The 12,502-nt window shown below is 42.1% G+C and overlaps 1 protein-coding gene across 1 annotated transcript in view; it reads left to right on the forward strand.

Annotated features, from left to right (window-relative positions):
• Window positions 1-12,502, forward strand: part of LOC135915058 (inner centromere protein B-like) — a 57,464-nt gene that overhangs the window by 1,196 nt on the left and 43,766 nt on the right. The window contains exons 2-5 of the mRNA XM_065448041.1: window positions 389-532; window positions 1,684-1,764; window positions 3,045-3,285; window positions 6,014-6,925. Of these exons, the coding sequence (XP_065304113.1) occupies window positions 389-532; window positions 1,684-1,764; window positions 3,045-3,285; window positions 6,014-6,925 (1,378 nt within the window). The remainder of the gene's footprint in view (window positions 1-388; window positions 533-1,683; window positions 1,765-3,044; window positions 3,286-6,013; window positions 6,926-12,502) is intronic.

Here is a 12,502-nt window from a genome sequence, read left to right on the forward strand (position 1 = left end):
ATGCAATAATTAACACTGTAGTGCATATTACGGACATAAAGATGTTATATGAACACTATAAATATGGTATGTTGAAATGCAGCCAGAACATGAAACATGGTTATTATGTCTAGTCTATTTAACCTTTTATTTTCCACTAACCGCCAGTTTAACTAACCGCCAGTTTAACACGCTCCATGCAGCTTTCTGTTTGCTGGGTGTTTTGTTTGGACATGGAAGCTGTAGCTCTGTTGTCTTAAAACACTGGACTGTTTCACAAATGTGCTCCTACTTTCAAACCTTTTGAACAAGTTCTCAGTATTGGTCTTCTGTAAATAGTTGCCAGATGTAGATTTGAAGGAAAGGCTGTGCCTGCCACTAATTTGAGAATGGATACTGTACATTGCAGGACTTCTTTCTGCTTGGCGACTGCACTTGCAAACCTGCAGGAAAGCATAAAAGATTGCCACCAGGAACTGCGCAATGTAAATGAGCGTGCACGAGCTCATGTTGCAGATGTGTTGGAAAACATTAAGGTCGCTGCAAACTCTGTGTAAGTAGCTGCTTCAGTTTCTATTCTCTGGTTCATAAATTATGTTTTGGAAAAACTTGTGCTTGGTGTAGCAGGTGTAGCAAGTCCTACATAGGACAGAGGAGCCATTGCTTGTATGATCAAGCCAGGGAGCACAGTTTAAAGTTAAAGACGGCTTGGCATACTTGCCTGTACACTGCAACGACTGCTCTTGTGAGCCACATTTCCAGATTAAGTTTTACGTAGGTGTCAGACTGCAGGCAAACTAATGGATGCATATGACATAATGGAGACTGGTTCACACTGTGTCAGTGACATTTTAAGTTGTATGATACGGAGATAAGTTTCTTTGACAAGTGGGTTCCCTGTTAGGGTATTGGGACATGTCACCTCATCAGTGCATTTGTGCATGTGAAATCTTTGTGCATATATGAGTGCATGTCTGTGCTAAGTAGAATAGTTAGGAGCTACTGCCTGTATCATTTTTGTTCCTTCCCCTGTTCTCGTTTTTCTTTAGCAGTAAACATGTCATGCTGGTTCATGAAATATCTGTGTACATTCTTCAATGGTTAGCTGTTAGACTCAGAGGTGACTACCATCAGGGAAAACCTAGCATTTTGAGAGTATTTGTTTGTTCTGGAACATTTAGGGAATTTTCACCTCAGTTGCTTCGAATGAGGGAAATTGGCATACATACGGTGGTCATGGTAAAGCTAGTGGCATTTCAAAAGGAAGCTATGTTTTCATTTAAACCTACGCAATCTGCAAATAATGGTGTGCCTTGCCAATTTTATGTGTGTGAGCCAGTTTCTTAGATCTCGTAACTTTTGTAACCACCCTGCTAAAATCCTCGTTAGGGATTGCAGTATTTATAAATGAGTAAATAATATTTGTGGTGTATCCATCAAACAAGTGATAGTACTAGACCTAACTTTGTGTCAAACTATGCTGGGTGCGATTGAGACACTCATCTTTATACATAGCTAATTTTCTGTTTCCTTCTCCAAGTGTTTCCGTTTCACCACAGTGCTAAACGTCCCTATAATGTGATCAAACATGTCTATTTTGCTGCTTGCTCTTGTTGGCAGTTTGTGCGAATGCTCAAGGCTCTCAAACTTAGTATTTAACTTGTGCAAGAAGTCCAAGTTGCTGCTTCTTTTCTCAACTCCCAGAGAGTGTGGGTTTGCCGTGCCAAAAACGCCTGGACGAAAGCAAAAGGCTCGCATCAGTGCAAAGAAGTCATTTACTACTGCGTGAGTTGCCAACCACCTTCCACATTCGTGAAATTTCTTTGTGGGAGTGATTTTAGATAAGATCAACCAAACATCCACAGCTGACACTTATAATTCTCATGGAAAAATTATATGTGTGCTTACGCTTATAAATTTCTGAGCTGTTTCACACAACAGACATTTGTGTGAGACTTTTCTTAAAAATGCATACTGTACAAATAGATTTTACTAACCTAAAGTTCAAGCACCCCCTCAGGAAGGAGAACATGCCTTTTCCTAGTTTGGTGAATTGAAAAGCTGTGTGGCGTATGACTAGTGTCTGAAATTTGCCTGATTAGTGGTGATGCTGCTGCACCTTGGCATCCTATTCTTTCTAGTTGCTCCTGCCATTCTGAAGTCCTGTATCCATGTAGCTTTTGTCTATTATTTTCAGTTTGTACTTTTTCCATAATGGGTGGAGTATTCTTTGTTTTTATCTGAAAAATCATTCATTTGTGTGTGAAAGAGGGTGCACATGCATCATTTTTATTCATATGAAAGCTTGGTGCCCTACCTTTCTCTCTCTCTCTCTCCTTTGTTTTCATGCAAGCTTACTGGTTTTATCAGGGATATGTACAATACATTGTGTTAATTAAATGTATTATGCGTTTTGTGTTTCTTTCATAGAAACTGAAGCTGCTACATTTGTAGCTCACTGTGCATATAGTAATTATCCAGAAATACAACCACGCATTCCAACCATGAAATTCTGCAGTGGGTTTAATTGGCCGCAAGCTCTCCAATAAAGAAGACAGGTTATGCTAAAGAACGTGTTTACTTGCCATCTCAAACGGGTTTCGGTAACAAAAAGTGGGGATCAAAATGGAAACCGGTTGGCTTCTTGCAAAGCCATGATCGAAGGAAACCTTTACTTTCACTTTAATTCTTATTGATATTATCCCTCTAGTACATTTGTGATTAAGCGGTGTGTTGTATTATATGCCAATTCTGAGCGATGTGTCTGCTGCTTCCATTGTACAAAATTCTCACTTAAATTAGAATTTTTTAAGATAGCCTATCTTTAAGATGCCTACCTTGCCACCTTCCTTAACAATAGCAACAATTTTAAAAATTGCATGTACTAGATCCAGAGCAAAAAACCTGTGTGCATATGTCGCACTGCACTCGTATGTTGTTTTTTAGTCAGCTCTCGCTGAGAATTGAAGTTTCGAAAACGATTTAAGGTATCTTCTTTTTTATTTATCAGTCATCCTTTAAAAAAGGTGCCCAACTATGCTCATTTTTGCACCCATGTCTAATAGAGCCCTACCGAAGCGGCAGACTCGTTCGGTGTCAAAGGGTGCCAAGAAGCGCAGTTCAGCAAAGAAAATTGTAACTGTGCAAGATGAAAGATCATCCACATCATCGGAGGACCCCGAGAAGGAAAATGCTGTCGTGCAGCTCAAATCTGCGGCAAAGGCTACCAGGGCCGCCAACAAAAAAGTGGTACCTGGAGTTAGGGTAGATGCAGCTACGCCTCTTGCAAAGCCAAGCCCTCGTCAAGTAAGTAATGTCTAATTTTGTTTATTTCGTTTCATGGTATGGAGGCCTTCATAATAAGTAAGGCGCTGTGTAAACTGGGCACGCGCTATTGAAGGTGTCATATGCTGCTTGATGGTTTGTTGTTAAATATTTCTACTTCAGCTATTACAGCCTGGCTCAGTGAAGTACAGTAGACTTCTGTTAATTCGACTCCGGCTAATTGAATTTTTTGGTTGACTCAACCCTGACCTTAAGTCCCAGTCGTTGCCGGTCCATTTCTCATGGCCCAAGCTTTCTTTATTTTGATCCTAAAATTGGCCTTTGCCAGAGAATTCAGATTTGACCAGTCAGCACACATGTGCCTGGCCCCTGTGGTGACCCCTTTAATCGCAGCATCTGTCTCAACGAAGCTTGGACAGTGAATGCATTGAAGACACATAATCTCCTGCTGAAAGCACCTATTTTCAGCTTGCTGTAGGAGGCTTTTCAAGCAATAACCATAACTCACAATGTCTGATCATGGTATTTAGTCAATTCTAACGCATGCTTTTCGCGATAGCCATAACTCACAATGTCTGATCACGGTATTTAGCCAACCCTAACGTGTGCCTTTTTTCAAGAAAATTGTCTCCGCGGTGCAATAGGACATGTCGTATGGCTTTACAGCACAACAAGGATGTATTGCGGCGAAGCTTACTCTAGGAAAGTCAGCCACCCATGTGTAACACATTAGACCGTTGCTTATTTTTCTTGCTAAAAATTGGATGTGCATTAGAGTTCTACCTTTTGGGGAGTTTTATGTCATCTCTGCATTAATTTTCTGCTTTGGACACACAGAAAGTGGCCATGCATTTAATTCGGGGGTATGTTAAAATAGGGCAACTACTGCAAATTGAGTCAGTGGTGTGTTTTGGCAGGTTTATTTTCCTGCATCTTGTTTAATTCGACCCACCGGATAATTCAGTCAACTTTGTCAGTCCCATCAGGCTTGAATTAATGCAAGTTCACTGCAACACATCTTTTCAGTTGTAGAAATGTTACCATGCCCTTCTTGCATGCTGAAGTATGGCACTTAGTCGCTGTGATAGCTTAGTTGGTAAAGCACCACATGCATAATGTGAAAATGAGCGATTTGGCTTCCACCTGTGGCAAGTTGTCTTATCGTCCACTTCGATTTCCTTAATTGCTCATTATTTCTGCGGTTTAATTAGTAGTAGTTAACTTCCCACATGTTTTCCCTGGCTTCATTGTTTGCTTCTATAGTTGCAAACAGCTGTAATGTTTTAGCTGCTCAGAAACTTGTCGCATAGCAAGGGCATTGACTTTGACAGCCTAGATTCTCTGAGGTAGCATGCACAGGAATATTTTCCAGTTGTGTGCTTATCTTATGCCCATGTACTACACAATGCTTGGGGTTCCAAGAATGTTCCGCATTCACTGTCATGGCTGTGATATGGGCACTGGCTAACAATCCTAGGGATAATGTTTACACATGTATAAAGCCCTAGAAATTGGATGGGAGAATGGCCATCACAGCAGCTTAATTGGTAAAGCACCACACACATGATGCAGAGGATGTGGGTCTGGCTTCCACTTGTGTCAAGTTGTCTTTTTGTTTACTTTTATTTCGCTTTTCCTCATTATTTCTACATTTTATTTAATAAGTTATAATTGCCTTCTCTGGCTTCATGGTCTTTTTGCTTATATATGGTCGTAACGAATGAAAAGAAAAAGACAGCTACTCATATTCTCTTCTCATTAAGTGTGAAACTTGAGAAACAAGAGATATCTTAATTTGACTGAAGTTGTCTCTCAATGCCTGTCTGGGCATCATTGAGATTATTGTGACACCGTGACACATAGCAAAATTTGCTGTTATCGTATAGCACTAAGACCAGGTGTGGTGACGTTGCTCACTAAAAAAAAAATTATAGTAATAATGATAAACAAGAGTGCTGTGCCCGTGTTTCTCCAGGCTGTACTCGTATGTGGTGGCTGCTGCAATCATGGATATAGAGCGAACCACTGTATCATGTCATGGGTTGTGTGCCGAGTACTGTAAGTGGTTCGTAAGAACAAACATAGTAAATCATTAGGGTATTATAGCACTTGACAGTAGTTTTTCTAAACTTTAAAGGGCTTGGACGTTCCCCTAGCGAAAAAATAAAAAATTGCGCGTCTGAAATGTCAGTATTCTTTTGAGCAATCTTTTAATATGTGTGTTACGATAGATACACATATTCTGTGGCAGATCCAACAGATTAGGGCAGACGCTCTAAATTGTGCATGACCTAATCTAGACTTGCCATGTACTGTGCCACGTTTCTCTTTTTTTCCCCCTCTCCCTTAAATGAACTACATTGTTCAGTTACCATATATTCAATTTTGGTTCTACTCCCCTTTATTAACTTGTCATGCTTGCAACATCAGTGTTGCTTAGCCATGTCTGTAGCTTAATGCATCATTGTAGCACTATAGCGCTGCCTCTTAAAGCTGCAAATTAAACATGATTGGTTTAGTGTGGTAGGCAGAACATTTCAAAAACATTGTCTTGACACCAGTATGCCGATTTGTATAGTAACTTATGGCAAAGTGATGTGACTGCTGAGCCGTCTGTGCAAACTGTGCAACAAGTTAAAAATGTGCAACGCAGATTTTTTGCAGTGTCCTTTCTGTCCTCTACTCTTTTTACCGAAATGACTTCCACTAACCCATCTTAAACTGTGCTCTGTGTTCCTTCTGTCTGCAGCCATTGCGAAGCACAAGACAGACACGGGCTCAGGCAAAGGCCCTTCTGGCCAATTCAGCTCAAGCGACCCCACCCCGTGCAGCGGGCATATCACGTGCTTTGCTCTACTCGCCTGCTAATCGTGTGGCTACACCATCCAAGCAGCTCTTCTCGCCATATACCAAGTGCAGTGTACAGGAGAAGGCAAGGGCCTTTGAATCAAAGGAGCCCATTTCCCCCTTGCATGCTTCCGGGCCCCCCAAAAGCAGCAATGTAGCAAGAAACCAAGCTAGTGCTGCAGCTGTTACGGGAGAAGTGGGTCTCTGTGCTCCTTCATCTACCACACAGATGCATGCTTCATCGGAACCCATTACTGAAGAGAAGCCTGTGACTCGAGCAAGTCTGAGTACACCAGTCGTGCCTCCACCATCTAAAACTGCATCAAAGCATAGTAGCGAAGAGGAAACGCCTGCTATCACATGTGTGGATGTCACACCATTGTGTCTCCCTGTCAAAGAGATCCCTGTCAGGAGGTTGTCTAGTGTGTCTCCGTCAGAGTGCAATGGACAATCCTCATCATTGCGTTCCAGCTCTCCCGCCTCAAAACATGACGCTGAAGCGAAGCTTGCTGCCACATCGCCAGCGGCTTCCCCAGGTGCAAAGAACTCGGCTCCCATCGTACCTGGAGCCGGGGCCGCGAAAGAAAGGCGCATTACAAGGGCGTCAGCTTCTGCTGCTGCAGCACTCATCGCAGTCTCGGAGAAAAGCTCAAAGGGAACACCTGCTGGCATTCAGGCAGCCGGTTGCTCGTATGAGGTGTCATCGGCAGCAGAATCTGCCTCTGACGATGAGGAATGGGTGGAGTCGCCTACCACACCGAAGCGCGCTCGTCTCCTCCCTCAAACCTCTCACGCTGGGGCACATGTGAAAAAGGTAAGTATCAGACAGTGCAGCCACATGGAGCCGAGCAAACAAAGTCGTCTAAATTTTAATAGAGTGCTGACACATAACATATTAACACAAATCTAACAGGCACCTTTCTTCAGAAAAAAATGGGTTAAAAAGTTGCTTGCACATTACAGTTGGATTCAAAACAAGAATCACATATAGGGCGGCCATTGTTTCTGGCATTGTACCAAGCTGCTACCTGTGCACAGTGCCAAGAGAGCTTTCCATCGCATACTTTAACAAGTCTTATGCAGAGTCCCATAAAATCTCTTGAAAGTGATAGCAGTGTCTGGGAAAGTGATTGCTCGAGAGTACTGCCCTTGTGTGCTTAGGTATCTGTGGCCAATGAAGATTAAATGGCGATGGCAGCACACCACTTCTCTTATAAAAAGTTCTTTTAAAATATAGTTTTCCTTCTGTGACGATAGGTTCTGCACATCTCATTTTTTTTATGATCCTGGAAGTGGAGGGCATGCTATATTTTCCTATTATAAATTTGGCACATGTTACATTCAGGCTTACATTTATTTATTTTAATTTTAAGCATGCAAAAATTTATTCCTTGTTATACAGTATTAGGGATGTGCTAGAACTGTGTAAGTACAGTATTTTCAAAGTTGCAGAAACACATTGTCCTCCTCGCATGTAAAAGGATCAGACTTGACACGTACAAAGGTTAGAAAACATTCTAATTTGATACTGAAATGTATCTTTAAACACTGCTCTAACATCGTCAACGTTTTTGTAACGTCAGGTCACAAAGCAATGTTTGCTGGTTTTGCCTAGCAGTAAGACTAAGTGTGACGACATTGCTCCTACAAATATACAAGTGCTGCACGTTTTTTTTTCTCTCTCTCTCTCTGTGCTCGTGAGTAACAGCTGCGGTTATTGCAACGACAAAGTGAGCCAGGGTTTCATATTGCCTCCTGGGTGCCAAAATTGAAAAGGGTTTCTAGAAACAAGTATAATAGTAAATTGTTTTCAGTGCTCTGATGCTTGCCATTATTTTTCTAGGATTCAGAAAATTGAACCTCCTAAATAACTTGTAAAAAGAAAAACATTCTTCCTCTGATTGTACAACGCTGCACATTATCCTAAAGTGGCAGCATTTCAACTGCTCTTGGCATTGCTCACAGAATATGTGCATTGCGATGAGCGTGCCCTTGTAGACCACCTAAATAACACACTAAGTGAAGGAAACTTGATAGTGATATTATATAACATACAGCGATAACGTACAGCGTATGTTGCATATACTGTATACAGTCAAAGCAATGAAAGTCTCGGGATGACTACTACAAATTCTAAATAAACGTATCTTCATCAATATAGTGCATCGCAACATTGCTTGAATGCTTATCGCATTACTGTTGATAGTCATCGAGAGATAACTTTGGTTGGAATTTTTTTCAGAAAATCACCAGTACGTCCTGAATTTTTTTATGGCCGATTTATTGTGAACTGATGTCATTATTGCAATATCAGCAGCTTACTGTCAATTATTTTATGTGCTTGAGTTTCAGATAGGCAAAGCCATAAAAACAGTCTATATGAAGCACAATATATTTCTTGGAACAGAAGTTGGGCATACTTTTTTGTTGTTCGGGATGCGATGCTTTATTGCTGGCACGGAGAGAAAAAGAAATCGCAGAGGCGCTGGTGGCAAAGCGTTTTTGCCGAGTCACATGTTTGCAAGAGAAGTCACCAGAGGCTCTGAAGAATTATTCTTACCATCGTCAATACTAAGCTGAAGTTCCAAACAAGGCTCATTAGAGCTTTCCAGCTTAAAATGTTGTTTTTGAGATAAGGAAATGTCCAGAAACACCACAATTGTGGCATTGAGAAAGGTGGCCATCATCACTTTGCGCCACCATTTTTAATGCAATGGAGCCAGACTTATATTTCATTTCTGTCAATGGCGCCTGTAAAGATCAGCCTTCTGGGAAACTGGTAACATATAATAGCGCAGCGCTCACACCACAATGATGAAACAATTGCCATTTATATGTGGCTGTCAGTAGATGAAAGAAGATCCCTGGACGAGTGTTACTTCTCACTGGCATATTTTAGAGAAAATGCCTGAATGAGTGAGTCTTGTCCTTGGCACAGAGGGTTAACCTTTAGGAGTATTTGTTTTCACATTTGTTCTACCCGAATGATTGAACTTCATTATGTTCTCTTTGAAAGCTCGAAGTGAAAGCAACCGAAGCTTTCTGTATTAGGTGACTTAGCTTATCAGAATGAACAAAAGTGTTGCACTTCAAAGCAAAAGGTTTACTGTACTACCTTCTCCTTTTCTTTTTTTGTTCCTTCAACAGGTTGAGCATACTGCATTTATAATGTCTGATTCCAGGACACCGTGCTCAAAAAGAACTAAATTTGTGCCCCAAAACCTTGTTTTTTTTTTTTCTCCCAAAGTATCTTCAACAAGCAAATGCTTGTCTTCTCTACCACTGATTTTTCAAGGACCAGGAAAGCAGGTGTTTATTTGTAAATTAATGGCTGAGTAGATGACAATATGCTAAAGCTGCAAATCCACTTCTCGCAGCACCTTTTTAGACGTAACCAAAATGGTAGGAATCGGGCTAAATTGTAATTGCAGTATCAACATGCGAGTCAGTGACACCATTCTTGCCACCGTTTGTTCCCCACACCAGCCAGGGTATCAAAACACATTTCTCAGTTTTAACAAGCTGATCATCATACCGTGTAGTTGAAGCAGTGCATTGAGCAGGACAAAGCGGAGAGACACAAGTATGCATGACAGTCGCTGTCTCTCGCTTTGTCCTGGTCAGTGTGCTGCTTCACTCGCACGGTATGATGATTAGTCACCAGCTCGCCCAGCTTTCCACTTTACTGAACAATGCTAGTAGCAAGAACATTGCCATCTTGGTTAAGGAAAGTTAGCTCTGTGGGAAAACCTGCTTATGGACTTTTGCATATCGTCCATTTGTGAACTGAATGTATGAATGTGTGTTGTTTAGTGGCGCAACGGCTAGGTATGGCCAAAGAGCGCCACATTTATGAACTGAATTCATACATTAATCTTGTAGGTGCAGGTTAGAATGATGTTGCAAAATTCAATGAAATCGAACACTTCGAATTAGCTGAAATGATCGCTGAAACTATTGATGATATTGTAGGCATGCTTTTGTCTCAGCACCATGAGCAGCTATGGAAAATGCTTGTTAACCCTTTGAGGGTTGAATTATTTTGAAAAAAACTTTCCCAGGTGGTCAAATTACTTTATTGCGGATCTTGAATGTACAAAATGTACAAAGTCGGGAATAACTAGTAAAAAAAAAAAAATTAGGAACAGTATTTTGGTGTCGGCATCACGTAGAACTGCAATATATTCAGTAGTATTTCAAAATGTGGTACTCCTTAAAACACGGTTCTACGCACAGCGCCTTATCACAGTCTGCACACCTAAAATGCATGTATGTTCTCTTGGAGTGACGAGTTGTGTTGGCACGCACATGACATCTTCTCTGCATGCGGCTGCCTTGGGCCGAGGTCTGAGGCACCTTCTTGCGTAAGCGCATTGCTGCAGACAGCGACAATACCTCGTGCGCGGCGGTGATAAACAAACTAAGAGCAGCGCCTATCAAGATAGAAATCAACTTCCGCCGCCCCTGCGAGAGCCTGCTGACAAAGAGAAAACAGGGTGTCTACCGACCGGGAAAACCTGGAATTCTTGGGGAATTTGAATAATCTGAAAATACTCGGGGAAAACTCGGGGAATTTGTGCTTCTATCAGGAAAAATTACCTGTAACTTTAATGAAAGGGAACGAAAGTCTCGTTAATGCTAGCTCTAGTAACAGAGGAATCGCAAAGAATCGTCATTGACGCCGTGTCATCGGAAGGATGTATTGCCAGAGTAGTTAACGACCCATTTTCCAGACGCCTGATTTTTCGGACATGCCCGATAATTCGCATGACTTTGCGGCACCACCATGTACTCCATATAGTCAATGTATATTGCCCCGACTGCAGGTCTGAAATGGATATAATCGAAGCCACCGCCGCCGCCATTTTGATATTCTCGCCGCCTCGAACCGGCACTCTCGCACGCAGATCCGCTGGCAGCCGTAGCCACTACCGTGGCAACGTTAAGCCTAGCTGCTTCTACGTGCGCTATTAAGCTTCTTGCCGTGAGGTGCCGTGTTTTTCATTGAAAGAATTTGCCACTGTCAGCAATGGCACCGACTCTGCCTTTATAATCCTCGCGATTGGCTTCGAAGCTCGCAAAGCACAGCGCGTTGCGTAATGCCAGTCACCGAAAGTTAGTTTCGCCTCGGTAGAGTATTGCTAGGCGGTGAAGCATAACAAGCATGTGAAGGGGCAATTGTCATGGGACACAGTATGTATTCCTTAATTATACACGCGTGCACCCCCGTCTCATGTCAAAGTGTGAGCACCGATATGCCTAATAAGTGTACTGACAGGCTTTAAAAGTTTTTTTGGACGTGCTTGTGGCAATTTAAGCCCTTAAAGGCAGTTAAAGACATGCATTCATTTTTATTTATTTATTTTTCGGACAGCCAGATTTTTCGGATGTTTTGGCGGCTCCTAGCGAGTCCAAAAAATGGGACGTTGACTGTACAACTGACCAAGAGGATGCTTCGAATGATCCATGGGGTGAAAGGGTGGCAGAAGGAGGATGAGAACCGAAAGGACCGACGCACTGAGAAATTACCGGGAAAGGAAGCGTGCCGCCGCCTCTTAGAAGGAGCTTGAGCTTAAAAAATAGTGTTGGCTGACACCGAGATGCAGGTGTCCCTCGTCCATACCAAAATAAACTCTTTAAAGCAGTGAAACCGAACACTGAAATATTGGGTACGGGCTGAGAGTATGTCAGGACAGTTGAGGTTGATTTCCCAGCTGCTGAGAACAAATTTTAGTTGTCACAAAGTTCAGGCCTCATATCGATGAACTTGCTATCAGTTGATAGAAATAGCTCGTATTCAACAATATTTGCTTATGTATGCATCTCCTTTTCATTCGTATTTGAAAATGTTCGACTCAATTTGGAATGGATTTTACCATTTCTTTCGCTGTGCATTTTACTAACACCTTCCTGCTGTTTTGTTTTTAAATAAAATAGATATTACTTCATACTATTCAAATTGGATTGTCGCTTTTTTGCTTCAACATGCTTACTAGAAAGTGACAGCATCGGGCAACATGGTGTCAGCCTGTCTTGACATAAAACAAAGTTCTGGCTCATTCAGGGAATTTTTCAAAGGTGCTCAGGGAAAACCTGGAAAAATCAGGGAATTTGGAAATGTCAACTTGGTAGACACCCTGGAAAAATCGCGTTTCACGCGCCTCCGTTGCGATCACGCAGTGGAACCGAAACCGCGAAAGCGCGTTGCCGCTGAGAGCGAGAAAACTTTGCGAATGGACGTGATAAGCTAAGAGCAGCGCCAATCAAGATAGAAATCAAGTTCCACCGCCCCTGCGAGAGAGTGCCGACAAAGAGAAAAATGACGTTTCGCGCGCCTCCGTTGCGATCACGCGGTGAAACCGAAACCGCAAAGGGGGTGTCGCCGCAGTCT

The sequence above is a fragment of the Dermacentor albipictus genome, chromosome 1, assembly GCF_038994185.2.
Source record: "Dermacentor albipictus isolate Rhodes 1998 colony chromosome 1, USDA_Dalb.pri_finalv2, whole genome shotgun sequence".
Taxonomy (NCBI): domain Eukaryota; kingdom Metazoa; phylum Arthropoda; class Arachnida; order Ixodida; family Ixodidae; genus Dermacentor; species Dermacentor albipictus.